We start from the raw sequence: 19163 nt of genomic DNA, 5'->3' as shown, positions 1-19163 counted from the left end.
CACGTGTGTCACAATTTGTGAGCCTATTTCTGTGGGCTATCTGCAATTGCTCCTTGAGTGGTCACCACCATACTCCAGCATTCTGCGCACAGAACTGCACACACCACCGAGCTTATTCTTCGCGGTGAAAACAACGTTCACCCCGTTCCTCGCCTTCACTTTCTTTAAGCGACCTGCAATGCCGTGGACGTGGGCAATTCCTACCATTCGTATTTCCGCGCCGTTCTCTTTCACGAAGACCGCGGGCCTACCTGTCCTGGCCGAGGTCGTTTCAGCGACTCTCGCCGGAGTCTGATCAGGAAAACCGGCTTCCTTAAACCTGCGCATTTGTCCCAGGAAGAGACTACGGCATTTCACTCTGCCTAGTGAAACTGGGGGCGAGGTACGGAGTGAACGTTGTTTCCACCGCGAAGAATAAGCTCGCTAGTGTGTGCTGTGGAGTGCGCAGAAAGCTTAAGTATGGTGGTGACCGCAAGGAGTATTGCACGATAGCCCACAGAAATAGGCTCACAAATTGTGACACAGGTGCTGTGCATCGCGTTCTGCTTTCATGTGGTAAGACTGGCCAGACTGGTCGATGTATCAATGAGCGTCTAGCGGAACACCGCAGATCATTGAAAGGCGCTATGTCCTCCAACCTCGCATTGCACTGCAGGGGTACCAAAGATTGCTTTCCTCACCTAGATAGGAAAAGTATCTTGTTCAGGCACAGTGACAAGATATGCCGTGAGCTGATAGAAGCTTACTTGATTAAAAAAGAAGCCGCATCACTGTCGGTGAGACGGCAGCATAGGGAGGTTCCGTTTCTGCGCAGTTTCTTGAGTGAGAGTATATACAGTAGGGGGAGTCGGCCTGATGCGATTGCTTTTATTTTTCTGTTGTAATATTATATCATGCAGGAATGAAATGTCATTGGTTCCTTTGCACGCGTGGAAATCGGTTGCTGTGTTTCCTTATTTTGTGGTTTTTGTGTGTGTTTTGTATTTCTTTTGTTTTTTGTGATTTTCTTACGCCTATAAAGCTTCCTTTCTGTAAATAAAAATTCAGTTGATAGTCTTCGCTTGTGTTGTGTCTCCTCGTTCGCTTTTCCTCGTTTCTTTGCGCTGCAAAGTATGAATCCACACCAACTTGCCCAACTTTGTGTTCTTATCACAATCTCCCCTGGCGGTTATTTACGAAATTCTGCCCAGACACATCGCCGGCGGAGCACATTGAGTTGGCAGCATCTCTACGGGTAAGCGTGCTGCTCTCACCGCTGGCACGCTCTCCTTCATTGTGTTCACGTGCTGTCCTGCTCGGATATGCACAAAAGACGTGCTGCTGCTGTTTTGTGGTGAGGCATGGCCGGAATTCTGCGGCGTTCGAAGAGTACCGAAAGTTCTTGAATATTTAGGGACTGTCACAATAGTTCCTTGAACATCAAGGGATAAGAGCTTCCCGTGAAATCGTACCGATTTCATGCACATTTCCTGAATTCTTGGACAAAACTTTGAATGTTGGAAAAATGCCAACTACTACTATTGAAAAATTTCTGTAGCAATATCTTTTAAAACTTTTTATCTCCCGCATCGAGTATTTAAGACTGCTAGAGAAAACAATGAGGAACGCTTTTGACGTAAGCAGGCACGTTAATAGAAAAAAAAATGCAAGCCTGTCGACGGGAGATTTGAGGACATATTGATTGTTATAGTAAAATCTTGCAATCTTAGCTCTTTCCCGTACAAAAATTCAATGAAATGGTTGATACCGAGAGAGTGAAAGTCGGGATAACAGCTGTGCGCAGGGTCCAGTAAACTTTCTGCTCTTGCTAAACATGTTGCGTATATCCCACGTGTAATATTGTTTCTGACGCGTTTTCGTTTTAATTCACTGAGCATGCAGTGTTTAGTAGTAGAGCTTGCGCTAAAGACTATCATTTTTTTTTTCGAGTAAAGCCCCCTGTCAGCCAGGTACTGTGAAGAATTATTTGGAGACTTACGTGTAGAACTGTGTGATGAAAGATCAGTGACCGCCTCAGCGTTCTGACATGTGAAGCCCGGCTCATTTTCCAAAGTTACTTTACTGCATGTAAAAAAAAGTCTTTACAGAAGTAGTCAAAACCTTTTCTTGCACATGAATGAGCGTTTGCATATGAGCGATGGCTCTGCAAATAATTTGTTTTGGGGATGCGTATGCGCTGTAATTTGCGTTAAAATAAATATTACAACCGCTTATCTGAATGGTAGTCATTAGCCAAACTAGAGCTTTTTTTTTTTGGTCACCCATAAGCGAACAGCTCGTTGGGGCCTTTCGTACATGTTCTCGTTCTTCTCTCCAGCCTCGCGTACCGTCTTGGGCACACTTTATTCTTTCTTTAAATATGATTTATTTTCATTATTATTGAGCGAAGAACGCAACGAAATCCTAACTACTTGGCAAACAAAATTGCGTGCATCGATCTGCTCAGCCATTACCCAAAATTAAGTTTTTTGCGATAATTACTATGCCAAAAAAAACGTATTTAATTATCTTTAATTTGTCATTTAAATTGTGACAAACATTCGCTGTTACGGTAATGGCGTTTTCATCAAAAATGTGCTCCACGAAGTGAACATGATCCACTAGCAGTCATCCTTTTTTCAGGTTTGCGCTGCGAAAAAAAATTCAAAGTCCACTATTTCTTTGAGCCCACATCTCAGAGTGTACGTTTTCCTAATTCTCTGAAGCTTGTCAGCGTTCAAGCACGAGGGAAAAAGCACGTGACTGCACATACAGATTTGCAGGCAGGCCAACACGTGCAAAGCAGGTGCAGAACTGGCCCCTTTGAAAATGAACCCTGCGCTACTCGCGCAGCTACTCAATGGGAGGGGTGAATGACCTGCCCGTTCAGTTATGAGGAGTCGGCCGCAGAGGGCGCTTTTCACTGGCACCTGCAGCGCCCCATGAGAGCTGCGGTCTCCTATTGAAGTGACATTCTTTTATTTTGTTGTTACTGCGACACAACGTCCTGTCGAGGAAAATTCCAGTGCCCCGCGGTTCTTACGTAGATGTGAAGCTGACTTCAATGATAACCGGCTCCTGGTACTAGTTTGTCTAGACGCCTTGTGTCCACAGTTGAGCAACAGTGCATAATTAAAACTGCTTGCGGTCAGCGGCGTCTCAGTATCCTTTCCATTTTTTTTCTCGGCCTTTCTTTGCCTTGATGATGCGCACGTGTGTGTGTTTCGCAACTACAAAACGTTGATGCAATGTCATCAATAAAACACTGACATGAAAAGGAAGCCGTTAATGGATGAGGGCGCCGTGTGGGCAGCCTCGGCAAGTGATTTCTGGTGAGGCGTTGCACTTGCCTATTTCTCTATCCAAGGCTGTTGTAGACTTATTTGGCGGCAGGTTTTGCTACGCATGCATTCATTTGGCTTACCTGGCCGGCACTTAGCATGGCCATTTTTCCTGTTACTTGTTTCCTGCTCCAGCCGAGGTTCTCTATCTTTGCTTTATGATGACGATGGCTCGTTACAGCGTAGAGCAGCGTCCCTACTTAAACGTACCACATGAGCCGTTCATATTGGGATTATGGAGTCCATAATATATGAAAATATATAGATGGGGGTCCTAATGTTCTTTATATGTTCTCCGTATGCTGTCCAAAAGCCTTCCATACAATTTCCATATAATTTTCATCGGCATGGCGTCATAGGGTGCTCGTAAGTTTTCGTATGCGCTGCCCATGCAGTCTATATCGACTCCATGCCTTCCATACAGACTCCATATAATTCATAACCCCCCCCCCCCCCGCTAGCTATAGGAAATTACCTAAGGCCCTTCCCAAAAAAAAAAAATTTCGGGCTACATGCCTGATCTCATCTATGACTATAGAAGCCTGCAGTTTGCTGCTTAACGCGCCACGGTTTTTTGCTAATTCTCATTGCTTTCGTGCAAGAATCGAATTCTTAAGATAAATGGCAAAGTGCCTTTCTACGGAGACCACGACTTCTCGTGGCGTTTCACAGATTATTCTCTTCCCTCCTACAATATTCACGTTTGTTTCCAAGTGAAATTCATGTTTCAAAAATACAAAGACTGTGGACCTCTTAGCGTTCGAACAGACCGTTACTACAATAATTTAGGATAATTTTCCTTCCCCACCACCTTCCGGACTATGATATAATATCTTTTTCATCCTTGTTATTGATCTTGCGCGACTGCAGATGTGAATTTTACGCTCCAAGCTCTGCATATCCTCTGTTTCATTGAATGTTCCAACAGTTTTGGGCTTGTTTAATAGACAGTAAAGCTGATCGGAGCGGCGGTCCTGCTCCGCTCAGGCAGGCCAGCGGGAACACGACCGCGCATGCGCAGCCCGCTTGGCCCTGAGCGGGCTACCGGAGCGCACCTCCCGTTCCGTTCGCTGACGACCCTAGCCCAGCGAGCCTAGGGAGACGGCCCCCGGCAGCGGAGCAAGATGGCTGTCCCAAGGGAGGCAAGGAGGCAGAACTCGGCTTCGACTTTTTCCGCCAGCGGTGCTAATCCGGCTTTGACATCGTCTTTGTAGATCCAGCAAATGAAGAAGATGTATGTAGTACATACATACAGTGGCTCGTGAAATCAAGATCAACGCCGGAAAAACTAGTACAACCTAGGCTAGAGTTGCGGTTGGCTTGCTTTGGATATCGAGAAGACCCGACCTGTCTGATTACATCAGTATATGTTAAAAACATTTCCGCTGCCTCAATTATTTTCAACTGCATATACAATGGTAGAATAAAGAGCATGTTTTACAGTGTAGAACGAAATAATGACCTGATATAGTTTATCAGAAGTATTGCTTCCAGTTTAGTTGCACAGAGGGCGCTACGAGAACCCTCCGATAAGGGGAATTCTTTTCGCGTGCATAATAATAATAGGTTTTTGGGGGGGAAAGCAAATGGCGGAGTATCTGTCTCATATATCGTTGGACACCTGAACCGCGCCGTAAGGGAAGGGATAAAGGAAGGAGTGAAAGAAGAAACGAAGAGATAGGTGCCGTAGTGGAGGGCTCCGGAATAATTTCGACCACCTGGGGATCTTTAACGTGCACTGACATCGCACAGCACACGGGCGCCTTAGCGTTTTGCCTCCATAAAAACGCAGCCGCCGCGGTCGGGTTCGAACCCGGGAACTCCGGATAAGTAGTCGAGCGCTCTAACCACTGAGCCACCGCGGCGGGGCAAATAAAAACACTTTCGGTGTAAGCGCTCCACTACCACTTACCGTGCTACATTAAGCGGAGCGGGACCGTCGCTCCGGTCAACTCAAACTGTCTAATAAATAAAGATTTGCCTTAAAGTTCCCTTCTTTTTGCCGCATCAGTATGGACTCCCGGTATGCGCATAGCCATCTCCTCACTTTACCTTTCCAAATCGCACTGCACTGTCAAGAGTACGACAGAGACTATTTTATTTAGCAGCACAAATCAAACGCAAATCAAGATCTAAACACGCGCTCAGATCTAGCGTCGATTCCATGGTCCAGAAAAGGCTGGCGCCTTTTGCCTCCGTTTTTGAACTCCGAATGCCAAGCACCAACTCGCTTGTGACGCTTGTGCCTTCAAAAAACGCAGGGCGTTTCCAGAGGCTGCGGGATTCAAACACAGACCTTTGCGGGTTCCAGACAGAGCTCCAACACCCTGGAGAAATGCGTCAGTTTTCAGTCATTTCAATGACAAGTACCATACAGCACTTTTCTTTAGAGAGAAATTCAGAACGGGAATAGCTTTTAGGGAAATGGAGCAAAGGTGACTCTAATTCGCAAATCACCGCCATTATGTTTTGTTCACTTATATCTGTAAACTTAAATGCAAAATATGATCAGCGAGTTAGAGAGGCAGAGTAGTATTTTGGGTCTAAAAATTAATGTGTAGAAAACCAAAGCAATGTTCAACAGTCTTGGAAAAGAACGCCAGCTTAATATTGTTAGGGAGATGTTGGAAGTGGTAAGAGAATACGTCTACATAGGGCAGGCAGTGACCGCAAATCCGAATAATGGGTGCGAAGTAACTAGAAGAATAATATTGGGGCGGAGCGCATTTGGTAGGTTCTCTCAGATAATGAATGGCAGTTTACCAATATCCCTTAAAAGAAAAGTATACAACCACTGTATCTTACCGGTACTCACTTACGGGGCGGAAACGTGGGGGCTAACGAAAAGGGTTCAGCTTAAGGTAAGGAAAGCACAGCGAGCCATGGAATGAATAATTATAGGTGTAACGTCAGACCGGAAGCGGGTGAAGTGGGTGAGGAATGAAGCACTGTTTAATGCCATCCTAGTCCGAATCAAGACAAATAATTGGGCTTGGGCAGGGCCTGTAATGCGAAGGCAAGACAGCTGCTGGTCATTAAGATTAACGGAGTGGATTCCAAGAGAAGGCAAGCGTAGCAAGGCGCGGCAGAGAGTTAAGTGGGTGGGTGAGATTAAAAAGGTCGCAGGGATAGGGTGGCCGCAGTTGGCAAAGGGTAGGGTTAATTACGGACATATCGGACAGGCCTTTATTTTTCAGTGGGCGTAGTCAGGCTGCTGATGATGATGATGAAAAACAAATACGTATTATTTCCTTCCGTCCTATCGTTAGGGTGACCAGATTCTAAAAATCCAGCTGAATAGCAAACAGTAAAATTTAATTTAATTTACAACTTCAAAACACCGCATTTTGCACACTCCGTATTACATAATGAGACAGTGCACAGGACAAAATAAGACGACCTTCCATAATCGATATATCACTTATCCTTGCAATGTACGCACACAATGTTGGCGGCACTGAGATCGAGGTAATGTATGAGAGTCATTTCCTATGAAAGACACTGTGCCCAGACCAGACTCGACATTGCTTTGTCCCATGGCCCACTAGGGTCTATGCAGTTCGACATCCAGGATGTCTGTAGACTGGCTACGCGATGTTTTTGAATTTATTTGCTTAATCGCAAACTTTTTCTGTTTTAGTGTCCCAGTTGTTGCTCTTTCGCTCAGCCGTGTGGAATTGAAATGCGATCTGGTTCGACTTGTGCCGCCTGAACAGAGGTGTGGCACGTGATTGCTGGTCACACTCAAAAAAGCTTGCTCTACTGTCAGAATGCAAATAGCCGTTCATTTTAGCTCGACAGAGTGCGGCGCTGAGGTTCACAACACATTTTATACAGGCTTTACAGCGCCGTATCATGGGGGCTGCCATCTTTGATCACGTGATCACGCCGCCATTATACGCCTCCTGACTGCTCAGCGCGCACCTCTTCGCGACGGCTGCGGCGCCCGATTGTCCGGTTCTGACAGGCAGTGTTTCGGCTGGTACGGTTGTGAAGGAGTGGGCAGACGACACTATGGTTTGGCCAAAGCTTCGAAGGAAATGTGAAGGCCCTAATTTCATCCCTAGAGGAACTTAAACGTGATTGGGCTTCATGTCGCGGAGAGCCGCTCAGCTCTCCCTCTTCGAGCCAAGGAATGGATCGCATGAATGCTTGTATTTGCATCCACTGAAGGCTTTACTGAATGCGTTATTGTTATTTTTCAAAACGGCAAGGTTTAATGCTCGCAGATCGTTATCGGGTTGTGTACATGCATTCAGACACCGCTCTAAAACGCTCACATGCACATCGTACGAACTTGTTTACAAGCTGTTAGCGGTGCTTACGAAACCTAAAGTATTTTCTATTGGTTTTGTAAACACAGAAATGCAACAAAAAAAATAGGCACAGAAATGCTAAATATCATGGCAGCAGTACCATGCATAAATCAGTCTTCACGAGCTAGCATGCAATTTTTTCGAAGGATTCCGCGATATTATTGTTAGAACGCGCGTATGTAAACGCGTTAATAGTACACGAAGTTCACAATTATGTCAGCCTCACATATAAAATTGTGGTACACTGCACGCTCGATATTCGGATAGGAAAATGCTCGATTTCCTGGTGTATATTTGTGTAGGTAAGAGCGCATCGCCGTTGGCAACGAGTGCAATTGGGGAACCGCCGATTCGTCTTGCCATGTTATCGTATTCGTTTTCCTTGCATTTTCCTCTTTACAGGTGCTGTTCGGTGAGATATACAGATATTTTGTACGTAAGTGCCCCGAAAGTGGAAACTGAGCCAGCGAAGCAATACGCTGGCTCAATATACAAACATCGGAGCACTAGCACCCGACAGTATGTTTCGTGTTTTCGCAACGCAAGTATCTCCGATGAAGTTAAGAATCGGTCCCCGTTGTCGAAAAAATAAAATGTTTCAAAGCCCGCATGTTTTTCTTGTTTGCAGTGAGCAGTACATGAGCGGTGAGGTATTTACAGTCGAAAATATGACGCAATGATCGGGCGCAGACTCGCAAGGAAACGAAGGCATTGGCAGCGAACTGTTTTTTTAAGCTAAATTTATTGCCCCAGGGCATCAATGATGGGTGTAGTATGAACGATGTAGTAGAGATTAAATGAATGGAGAAAGGTTTGCTGATTTGATGAAGTCCAGTAGAGAACGATGGTACGGTCCCCGTGTCCAGGCAATGTATGAAGCCGGGTTTCTCGATGAAAGACCCGCTACCATCAGGTGCCGGATCCTTGTAGGCTTGAGAGCTGGGCAGTCCCAGAGTAAGTGATGAATGTCGGCCTCAATGCTGTTCATGAGCAAAACTTCGTCCCTCATACGCATTAGTCTTTTTTTCGCTTTCATATTGTTTTAAAAACTCATATTTCGTTTAGTTTATAGTTCGTTTAGTTTGGAGGCCAGAGTAATGTGCTGTGTAGCAGGCCCTGGTATCCTCTTATCTCTCGTCCTGCTTGGAAGCTCTTCTCCCTGTTCCATGTTTATAGGTTTTTTAGTTCGTTGCTCCCGCAGAGATGCGTTGTTACAAATACTGTCTTCTCCTCTCTCTGGACACTCTCCTATGAAATCCGTACCTTCAACAACTAAGATAAAAGCACTGCCAAGTTATTCGAGTAGTTAGCGCGGGTAGACCCGTAGGAGGCAAGCTGTCGGAAATATATGGAGAGAAATAGAGCCTCTGTAATGATAACGTCTTTATTAATAATATGCACAGTGAGAAAAGACAAGGTGTCGGCAACATGCGACAGCGGCAGACGCCATTTCTTGCTTAAATAAATATTAATAAAAGACAATTGCCATTCCCGCGCTCCTTGCAAGTGGGGAAAAATTTGGCAATTTTTATTCGCTCCTACATTGTATCATTGATTTTTCCACTTAAGATGAGAATCCGGAGAAAGAGTGTAAACCTTTACAATCTTCAATGTCAATATGATTCCAAGCTCAACGGAGTAGATTGTGTTTGCAATATGTGTATACAATTACGCAGTAGTCATATGCGTATATCTGAGCGCTGCGATACGGCATCGCACGCGAGTAGATTTATTTTTTTCTCCTTTTGTGCGTGTTTGTTTGTGCATAGTTACATCTAGCTCGTCCATCTCTTTAATACATTCCCTTTGCAGTTTCTTTTTTCTTTGGGCGTATTAATTCTCAAAGATATTTTGTTTTCCATGGCCGCCGAAAAAAACCCCGTGGGAGGTGTTGAAGTTTCTGTTGATGGCATACATTTCTTTTAGTTTTTTTTTATTTTCTAGACAACTAGCAGCACCGCCAATAAGAAATCATAGACACTTCAGGCAGGCCATGCATTGATTGAGTAGCCGACATAAATCGTTTTACGCGCAAACAATCGCAGCCTCTAAAAGCACCATCGTTCGGGGCTTCACCATGACCAATTTTATCGCATGTTTCAGCCAGCCTTAACGGCTACATTATAAGCCGTGTGTTCTGCACACTCGGCGTTAACCGTGCTTTTCTCACAGGTCTGCAATCCGTCACTTCAGTCTTCCTTACGCACGTCTTACTAAATCACCATTGCCTCGAGAGAAAAAAGATCCCATGTCATGATTGGAAGTGCTTTGCGATGTGAACCGTTAGCTGAAGAATTACTCTTCTCCATTCGATGCTCTTCTAATCGCGCAATAAGATGATTAGTATCAAAATAAAGCTGCTAAAGCATGAGCTCTAATTTCTATCCGAGCCAGCAGCATGTAACGAAGCATTACGTTTGTGCGCACACAAGTGGCTTACATGGAAAAACATTTATTAAGAGCCACAAAGAATGTGACAGTCTTAAAACAGGCCACAGGAACGGATCAATCAGGTAATAACGCCAACTGATACGGTGGCCGGAGTCTTGCGCTGAAATGACAGTGAAAATGGGTCGCGCGCGGTTAACAAAAGTCTTGTTATTTATACACCCCGTACAACGATATCGAATGTGTGGTAGGAAAGGTAGTCTTAAAAGGTCGAAAATGTATGCGTGAGAGAAGCGCAACTAAATCCGTCGCCGTCTGTTCTTCGTAGAGAGAATTCAAGGTGTCTCCATCACATACGCTATTATCATATTTTTTGACCCTGTATACCCCACCTGCTACCCTGCTCCACGCCGGCAACCCGTTCTGTTTACGTATGCGGCAAGGTCTGAAATCGCATCAGATGAAAGTATCACATCTGGCTTCTGACGTGGTTGGATGGGGTACGTAAACACGGGGCACAGCTTCGCTACAAGGATAAATGTCATTTGTCCGCGCTAGGGTGGGTATGTTTGGTGATGCACTTTATTCAAACCTGAGCTTCAGCAGGCTCTTTCCCAGCTGAAAACTTGCCAACAGCAATAGTTGTGCGTGGAATAACAAGGTGAGGCATATATTCATAGTAGCACCCCCTAAGGGAGCCTCCGGAGAAACTTCCTGGTACTGACGGCTAATAAGAAAGGATTGCGTAGCGCGAGACGCTTTCATTCTTTACCTGCGCCATCCAGAGCCGTCGCAGCGCTTGCATACAGATGAAAGACGCCACCCAGACCATTCGCAGAGCGACTTTTGCTTACAGTCAACTATATGCTCGTACGGCAGCCAGGGAGATCAAACACCCTGTGGAAGGCGTCGTGAAGGGAGAGATCCCTCGTTGGCTGAGGGGAAGCTTTCTCGTCAATGGCCCTGGCCAGGCGTCCGTCGGTCCGGACCGGTACCGGCACGCCTTCGACGGACTCGCCCTTCTACGCGAGTTCATACTGAGCGACGGTCGCGCCTGGTACCGGCACCGGTTCCTGCAAAGCGAGACCTTCCAGCGCAACCACCGGGATGGTCGCATCGTTGTCTCCGAGTTCGGCACTGCTGCCTCCGCGAACCCATGCGGAGGTGTGCTCCAGCGCTTCATCTCACATCTCTCCTTGGTCGGGGACTTCACGGATAACGCTCTGGTGAACGTCACGCCGATAGGAGACCAGCTGTGTGCTTTGACCGAGTCGCCGTTCCTGCATCGCGTCGACGCCCGCACCTTGGATACGATGGGCCGAAGCGACCTCAGGAACGTTGCATCCTTACACACGATAGCGGCCCACCCGCACACCTACGATGGGTACACGTACCTAGTCGGAACCCGCTTTACGCCGCCACGCCCCAAGTACGTAATACTCCGCTTCCCGAAGTCGGAAGAAATGAACGGCTGCAAGAGCTTCCTGGAGAGCGCTCGAGTGATGGCCGAGGTTCCCATGAGTTCGCGACTCTACCCCAGCTACATACACAGCTTTGCCATCACCGAGAACTGGCTCGTACTCCTCGAACAGTCCCTCATTATCAACCTTCCAAGGCTGCTTCTGTCGAAACCAATGGGAGCGCAAGGTTTCGTCAGCTGCATGAAGTTTGATCCCGAGAGAAAAACACGCTTTCATATCGTAGATCGCAAGACGGGTGCCCTTCACTCGGCCAACATCGAGACTGAACCGCTGTTCGTCTTCCATCATGTCAACGCCTTTGAGCAGCAGGGTAGCCAGGAGGTAGTCGTTGATGTATGCGCATATGTCGACGACGCCTTGATCCGCTCCATGTACGTCTACTTCGATGGCTGGACGCCAAAGACACGCTTTGCTCAGGTAAAAGGTCACCGGCATCATACGCTTATGTCCTCCAATTATTTTATCTCAGCGCTATCAGAAACGAAGGATTATGCCATAGGCGGCGGTCTAAAGCTCAAGTAATTGAAAGATTGCTTCTCTGAAAGGTAGGATTGATGATATTGTTATCTAGAAAGAAAGGTGCTGCAGACGCAGGTAAGAGAAGAGAGAAAAAGCACGCGTAGAGTGTAGCGTTGCTAGAGTACATTTTTGGGTGGTTTTAAGTATCTGTGTTTACCTAATTAAAGGCAACCATGTTTTAAGTAATTAAACGCAACCACCACTGATATTCGTACTTTATTGTTTCACTGAAAGCAGCTTGTCCCGTTTGCACCACTCGTTACTTCGCTTATACGCTCAGAGTAAAAGATGTCTTACTAAAGAGAAGTGCCCAGCGCTTTCTTGTATGGTATTCAAAGCACGAAAGATCCATTTATAGGCATTAGCTCCCACGGCAGTTTACACGTCATGCATTTCCTGTTTTTAACGTTTCTGGTGCCTCACAAGCATTGGAGGATGACTGCGATATAATGCAGCTAGCGGTTCGAATGAACAAGCAGGGAATTGCTTGAAAGCCTTCGTCAGCTTTCAGCAGCGACCAACCATTGATTACACATGTAAAAGCATTTGCCATAACGTGCACATGGCCGTATTTGCAAGACCTAACTTTACAAGGCTCGTTCTCCATCTTAGTGCACTGCTCTCTCAATGTTGAATGCATTGTAAAAAATAAAAAAAAACACACAGGAAGCTTTGTAAGGAAAATAATGGCCTGCGATGTGACTGTGCCCAATTAGCCGCCAACATTAAATGAATGGCATTGGACAGAGTACCTGGCAAACTCAAAACAAATGTTGCTCCGATATAATGTCTTCGCAGCATCCACTGCAAAATGATCACCTAGAAAATATAACATTTATGGAGTGAGTATCAGTGAGAGAATCGGGAGTTGCAACAATGCATTCGGAGACGCACGAAAGCACGGAAAGCTGCCACATACCAGGCGACTGCCGTTAGAAAAAAGACAAGTGTGTAAACCAGTTTGAACAATATTCGAAGACTGTACTGTACGCACATCACTGCCATCACCGTGTTTTTTTTTTAATGCCGTGGTCTTTTTTCTTCCTCCAGCGCAAAGCGGAGGAAATTCCAGAGGCTCTTTGAAATGCATACCGGGACTTTTAAAAATAAAAGGATTGCGTGGCCGTTGTGTCACGACGGCTGCGGATTCCTTGCCGGCTCCAATCGGACTCCAATCTTTCCTTTGCTTACCAACAGCCCACAACTCTGGACGCCAAAATGTCAGAATTTTTGCAAGACTGTGTCTGCAAAGAAATCAGTTTTGATTCTGAATCATCATCGTTGTCAACGAAGATGCGTTCACTGTAACGACTTCTCCCTTTCATATAATTCGTGCCCGTTTTAGATCACACGTATCCTATCCTAGCCAGTTACATAATCTCATGACCCTACCTCCCTCTGTGGCGCCCAGGTGTCGCCCATTAGTTCGTTCTACCGAGTTTCAGCAAGCACTTTCAAAATTTTCTAGAAGCACGGCAGTCGAAACGAAGAAAAGAAAGCCTTTTCAGTAACAAGCTTCTAGCCGCGGGGTCAGTAATTTTAGGAACCATGCTAATTAATTAGCTAATTACGTGAAGTTAACCGACTGACCTTTTTTTTAATTTGCAGCCTTATGACTAGGGCAATGGGGAGTTTGTAACCACAGACAAAAAGGCGTCGAATCTGTTTTCGAGACAAAAAAAAAAATCTCGTTACGGAAAATCCTGCAGCGCCGGAAAATCTCGTGCTGTTTTTTTTCCCCTCATAAGACCGAAAAAAATTGCATGATGGGAACAGAAAGTTTAAGGCAAACGCAACGTCCGCTGGTGGCGTGTTACAAAGCCTGTACGACTCCACCTTCGAACCACCTGTGCTGCTTTACTCCGGCATGCGCTTTGTATTGCGCCGCCTCTCAAAAACGACAACCCTTTAGTTGGTGATGACTACATATCCTATTTCGTGGGCCAAACCACAAAGTAAGAGAAATATTTCTCCGCTGTGCATTAGCGGAAGCGGTTCGAAATGAACACCGTATAGGCGTTGCAACACTGTAGTGGCTTGAGTTTGCGCTGAGCTTTCCTCCTGTTTCATGCGCTCTGTCTTTGTTTTGTGCGAAAAGAAGCACTGCACTTCCCCACTCTGCCGACATTCAGAGGGTTACCTTTTGGGTTTTAAAAGCAGATATGGCGTCCTGTTATCCATGGATAGGAATTCGCCATTAGCCCTGACTACCAGATAGTCTAGATTAAAGGTCCAGTAAGAAATATTAGTTATTGACCCCGATAAGTAGCACGCTTTTTTTAAAAGAAACAGTTATATTCGCCGGTGTCGAAATGTTCCTGAAGAGGCTTTCTTACTCAGATAAAATATTTTTTATTATTCTTAAAATTGGTCTTTGAAAATCCTAGCATGGTTTTTAACATCAACTTATCGATATCACAATTGTTTTTTTTTTCAGCAGCAATCTGGCCGAATCTACTAAAAGCAAAAACACCGCGCTAAATTCCGCTTATGAGGCAGGCATCATTGGCAGCATTTTTATACAAAAAATGTATCATGTTTGTAATACGTGCTTTAAAATTGCATTGTTCCACGTACTAGCTTCAGGCAAAAACTTCTTTGTTTGTAAACAAAGCCACTGCACTCGATGAAATTAAATGGCGCTCCTTCAAAGATTTCCCTGCCCGACAAGGACTTTTCCTTTTCCGTGGACTTTTCCTTGGACAAAACTTCGACAAAATTTTGGACTATTTGAAAACTGCAAGGTAGCGGTAAAAAGATATCAAAGGTAATAATCCATGCATCCGATATGCAGCAAAATCTTCACTTTATAGGGCTTCCATCGCTGGGATTTAGCAGTTATGACTGCCTATTAAACCAATGAGGAGCGCTTTTGACAAATAGCAAGAATGTCAATAGCAAAAAATGCAAGCCTGTCGAAGGTAGGTCTGCGTATATTGATTGTTGCAGCTAAATCTTAAAATATGTGAAAACATTGCGCTCGTAAACTTTTTCCCGTTAAAAAATTCTTTTGTCCAGAATTCTGTTCTATGTGCAGCAGTTAATAAGTGATGCGCCACTGCACTGCGATGGCCGGTGCTCCCAGCGGTGGGCCTCTTGCGGCTCAGGTTGCTGTTCCCGAGCGATCAATCCCACATTTTCTGTGACCTGCCACACGGGCAGTTTTCTCACTATGCGGTGGGCAGGTTGTGTCACGTGACCTGACCTAAGTGGCCCACCTGCCTCCTAGGATTTTTCGTTCACGCTCAACGACGCCGACTACGCGGAGGCCGGATTTCCTGGAAGACGAGCCCCTTAACGCTATCGCGCTAGAACTAAATCTTGACGGTGCAACAGCAGCGCTGTGTAGCTGCGCAGGCGCTGAGAGGCGAAATTGTCGAGGCGTGTATAGGCACGGTTCCCCGCGTGAAACGCGCTTCAGGGTATTAGTCCTCTTGCTCTCCTAACAATAAACTCCAAATGCCCACACTTGGAGACATTACACTTTTCGCAAAGGGTACCAATAAACAAACTCTGCTTCCAACGGAATTGTAGGGTTCAGTATGGAAAGCCCACTTACTACGAAGGTCGGATACAATGAATGCACTTCGTGCGACTGTCTGGTTCGTTATAACTCAGCTTGACTGCATCACATTATTTTAACTTTGCGGAGGAAGTTTAGGCGTCACGGTTTTGTGTGCACTGGGGAATTATAGGCGCCATTCTGTCATGAATCGTATGTTTACTTCATTCATTGTGAGTCGCATGTACGATCGTTACATCCAGGTGACAAAAGAAAATGCGCTAGCCGACGTTCCCAAGAATCCCTGCATACTTGGCGTCTTGTTGAAAGAAATGTTAGCTGCTTAATAAGGTAAAAACAACAAATGCTCTCTCGAGCTAATCCATAGATCTGCATATATAGATTGCTCGCATCTCTTAACCCAGGCGCTAATATCGCAGCCTGTCATGCTTGACTGTCCTGCGAGATCGCGTGAGGCAACCTTTGACTGAGATGCCCCCCCCCCCCCCCCCCCCGCCTCCCGCCCCACCCTTAGCCAGCCCCAAGACGGGCGGCGGCGCAGTATTATAGAGACTAGCCTCTGCTACCCTCTGTAGTAACTTGTAGGATCCCTAGATAGTTTGCTCCTGGAGCGCGGCCTGGCTAAGGTTGGGATCCCTCATTGCGACTATCACATCCGCACAGAAATTTGCCACTACATTAAGGCGTTTTGGATAAGCCCTATTATTCCCACATATTTTAGGTAATGTTCCGGTACATATGTATCAAAAAGGAATAGTGATACTGACTTGATATTTATGCAGTTTTTATTAGTAAACTGTGCTTTTTCTACTGATCCAGAACTATATAGGACAATTAGAACAGAAATTGCGTATGATTTTTTGTCTTCATGGCAAGACTTGGGGTGGTGTTTCCATATACAAAATCGAAACAGTTCGCTACACCTGCCTATTTCCGGTTCAGTAGGCGTATCTCCACATAATCGTTTAAAGCGGAGGCTAAAGTGGGCTTTCTGCTTCATCTCGTGTTTCGTGTAATGGCACCGTTTAAGAAAAAAAACCTTTGTAGAGAATTGAGATTAAAATTTCAGGTTACATAGCGAACGTTTGCTATCTCTTAAAACCTGTCGACCGATTTATTCTATAGCCAGAACCTATGTAGTCATCATTCAACTCGTTTTTGAGTCTCTTTAGCAGATTTCTAGCGTCCTAGGCTTATTTTAACCTGCTATACTGGTCGGTAAGGACAGCAAACTTGACGCCAGTCAACTTCTTTAAGCCGGTCAACAGTGTTATTGCTTGAGGTTAGCCAAAAGGCCTCCTAAACTTTGGCTTTTGCTATCTTGCGGGAGTTGGATGTTAAGAGAGTATCTAATGTCGTTATCCTTTTTGCCTCTTGTATAAGATTGGCAGTTTTTGGAGCTTGCTCGCATGTGCAGATGATATGACTGAAGGATCAAAATGCTTAGATGGAAGCTCAGAGTGCTAACATTGTTGCCAGATATGTTTTTAATTTTACTTAACTAAGAATCTTGCATTTCAGATTGCGGAATTGTCGTTCAAGTAAGAAGAAAACATTGTTTCTACAAAAAAAAAGGCCTGGCCGCTCACTTCTTTAAAAAAACTAAATATAAATAAAAATAAATATATAACTAAATATACAGACAAAAATCTAGTCAATCTACTTTCCGAAGTGCACCGAATTAAAGGCTGGTTTTACTCTGACCTTTCCCCCTATTGCAGACGACAACATTTTTACGTTTTGCAGCGGCACATCACGACATAGGATGGAACGACAAAGTAAAGTTTTGTCAAGTATCACTAGATGGCAGCAGCGTTCTGTCGCCTAAATATGTCTCCCGCCTCAAAACTAGTCAGATTTACCTTACCAAGTGCACGCACAACCTCCACTCAAGGCTGTACCCGTTGTAAAACGAATTTAGTTTTGTTATCTCTTCGGCAAAGTAGGTATTACCAAAATCAGGTGAATAGAGCAGAAAAATTCCACTTGCGTAGGAAGTGGATTTCCTCCCACCCAGACATATTTTCGACTTCGCGAACCACGGCATATCAAGCGTAATTAAATCAAGAAAGGGGGTACGTGAGGGGTAGACCTGATAGTGAGGAACCGGCTCCAAGCCTAATAAGTGTGATTTTTTAGTACAGTTGATGTGTCCCAATACTTATTTCGGCGAAAGAGCCCCAGCGTAAACTTCAATAGGAGAAAAAGATTAATATAATTGAGAGAGAGAGAGAAACTTTATTGTTGGAGAGGAAGTCGGGACACGCCCCTGGGTCTCCGCACGACCCCACTGCACTCAAGTGTTTATGTCCCTAAGGTCCATAACACTGGCAGCCCGGCCGGTGGCGATTGTCTGCACGGCCGGGTTCTCCGAGCGCAGCAGGGTCTCCCAGTCCTCCCAGGTCTTGAGGTCCTCTAGGCCGCGTGTGGGAGGGTCCGCCGTGCAGAGGGAGAGGATGTGGAGGGAATAGGCGAATGGTTCTGGGCCCAAGGTGCAGACAGGAGTGGTTAAGGAGGGGTGATAGTGGGCTAGGGTCAGGGGTGAGGGGAGTGTGTGTGTCTGTAGTTTGCGCCAGAGTGTTGCGTGATCTTTCTTTATTGCATTATGAAACGATTGACGAGTACAACGATACATCTATCTGTCTATTCCTGTAACAGTTATGCTATGGTATTGGTCATATATGTCGGTGGTATTAGTGCATTCCTGATTAGGTCTCTAAGGTGTGTACGTGTACGGGCACATATCGTCGGTAGCACGCATTCTGCATCATAGTGTACTTAAAGCATTAAATCCAAGAAAAAGATGGCTTCAAATACGCAACCAAAACTCGTTTTGTTCATATATTTCGTAACCTTGTAGCAAAATTTAGCTTGCACAAAAGCGAAGTTTACAATACCAAACAGCGGCTCGTGTTGCACAACTCGGCTAGTCTACCTAAAACTGGTACGAGAATCCCACAGCACATAATCAATGTTTGTATAAAGCTTCGAGGAATGTTATCAGAGTTGAATTATAGAATGAGCTTATTAGAAATAAAGAAAATTTAGAGTTGATAATCAGCTCCAAGGAAAAATTTCTAATATAAGAACACAAAGTTTTGTAAAGCGGAAGGGTATGAAAATAATGCTGCCAACTGTTTAGGAATAAAAAAATAAAAAGCCGAGGCCAATTAGCGCTACACCTGAACAATGAGAGTGTCACAAATTACTTGAAGACTTAATGCTAAGCGCATTGGCAGCCCTGGCTGACAAAAGGTACCGCGAGCTGAACAAGTTACTAGAGAAAAAATAATTAAAGGATGGTAAATGGCTACAATTATAGAGGATGCCAGGATTGCTGCCAACCACTTTATTAAGAAGGCAAGGCGAAAGGCCAGTTAGCAATGCACTCGACAATGGGAACATACTCGTACTAAGGGTCAAGCATGTGTTGCCAGGCGCTACGACACTTCTTTCAGTTTCCCTGTTGACACAGAAAAAGAAATGGTTATAATTGAAATGGAAGGAAATGAAGGGTTTTATTCTCTTTATAAGGCAGAGAGGTAAACCTTAGTAATGATATTACGGTCGGCTACTCCACACATTCAGTTAATAAGGGGGAAGGGAAAGAATATGG

The 19163-nt window shown here is 45.2% G+C and overlaps 1 protein-coding gene across 1 annotated transcript in view; it reads left to right on the top strand.

The window, feature by feature from the left end:
• The first annotated feature begins 10590 nt into the window (after positions 1-10590).
• The window catches only part of LOC144132673 (carotenoid isomerooxygenase-like), an 11923-nt gene continuing 3350 nt past the window's right edge, over positions 10591-19163 (top strand). Inside the window, exon 1 of the mRNA XM_077665262.1 lies at positions 10591-11922. Coding sequence (XP_077521388.1) covers positions 10834-11922 — 1089 coding nt within the window. The 5' untranslated portion in view covers positions 10591-10833. The remainder of the gene's footprint in view (positions 11923-19163) is intronic.

This window comes from Amblyomma americanum, chromosome 5, assembly GCF_052857255.1.
Source record: "Amblyomma americanum isolate KBUSLIRL-KWMA chromosome 5, ASM5285725v1, whole genome shotgun sequence".
Lineage (NCBI taxonomy): Eukaryota > Metazoa > Arthropoda > Arachnida > Ixodida > Ixodidae > Amblyomma > Amblyomma americanum.
This window is presented reverse-complemented; position numbering and strand designations above follow the sequence as displayed.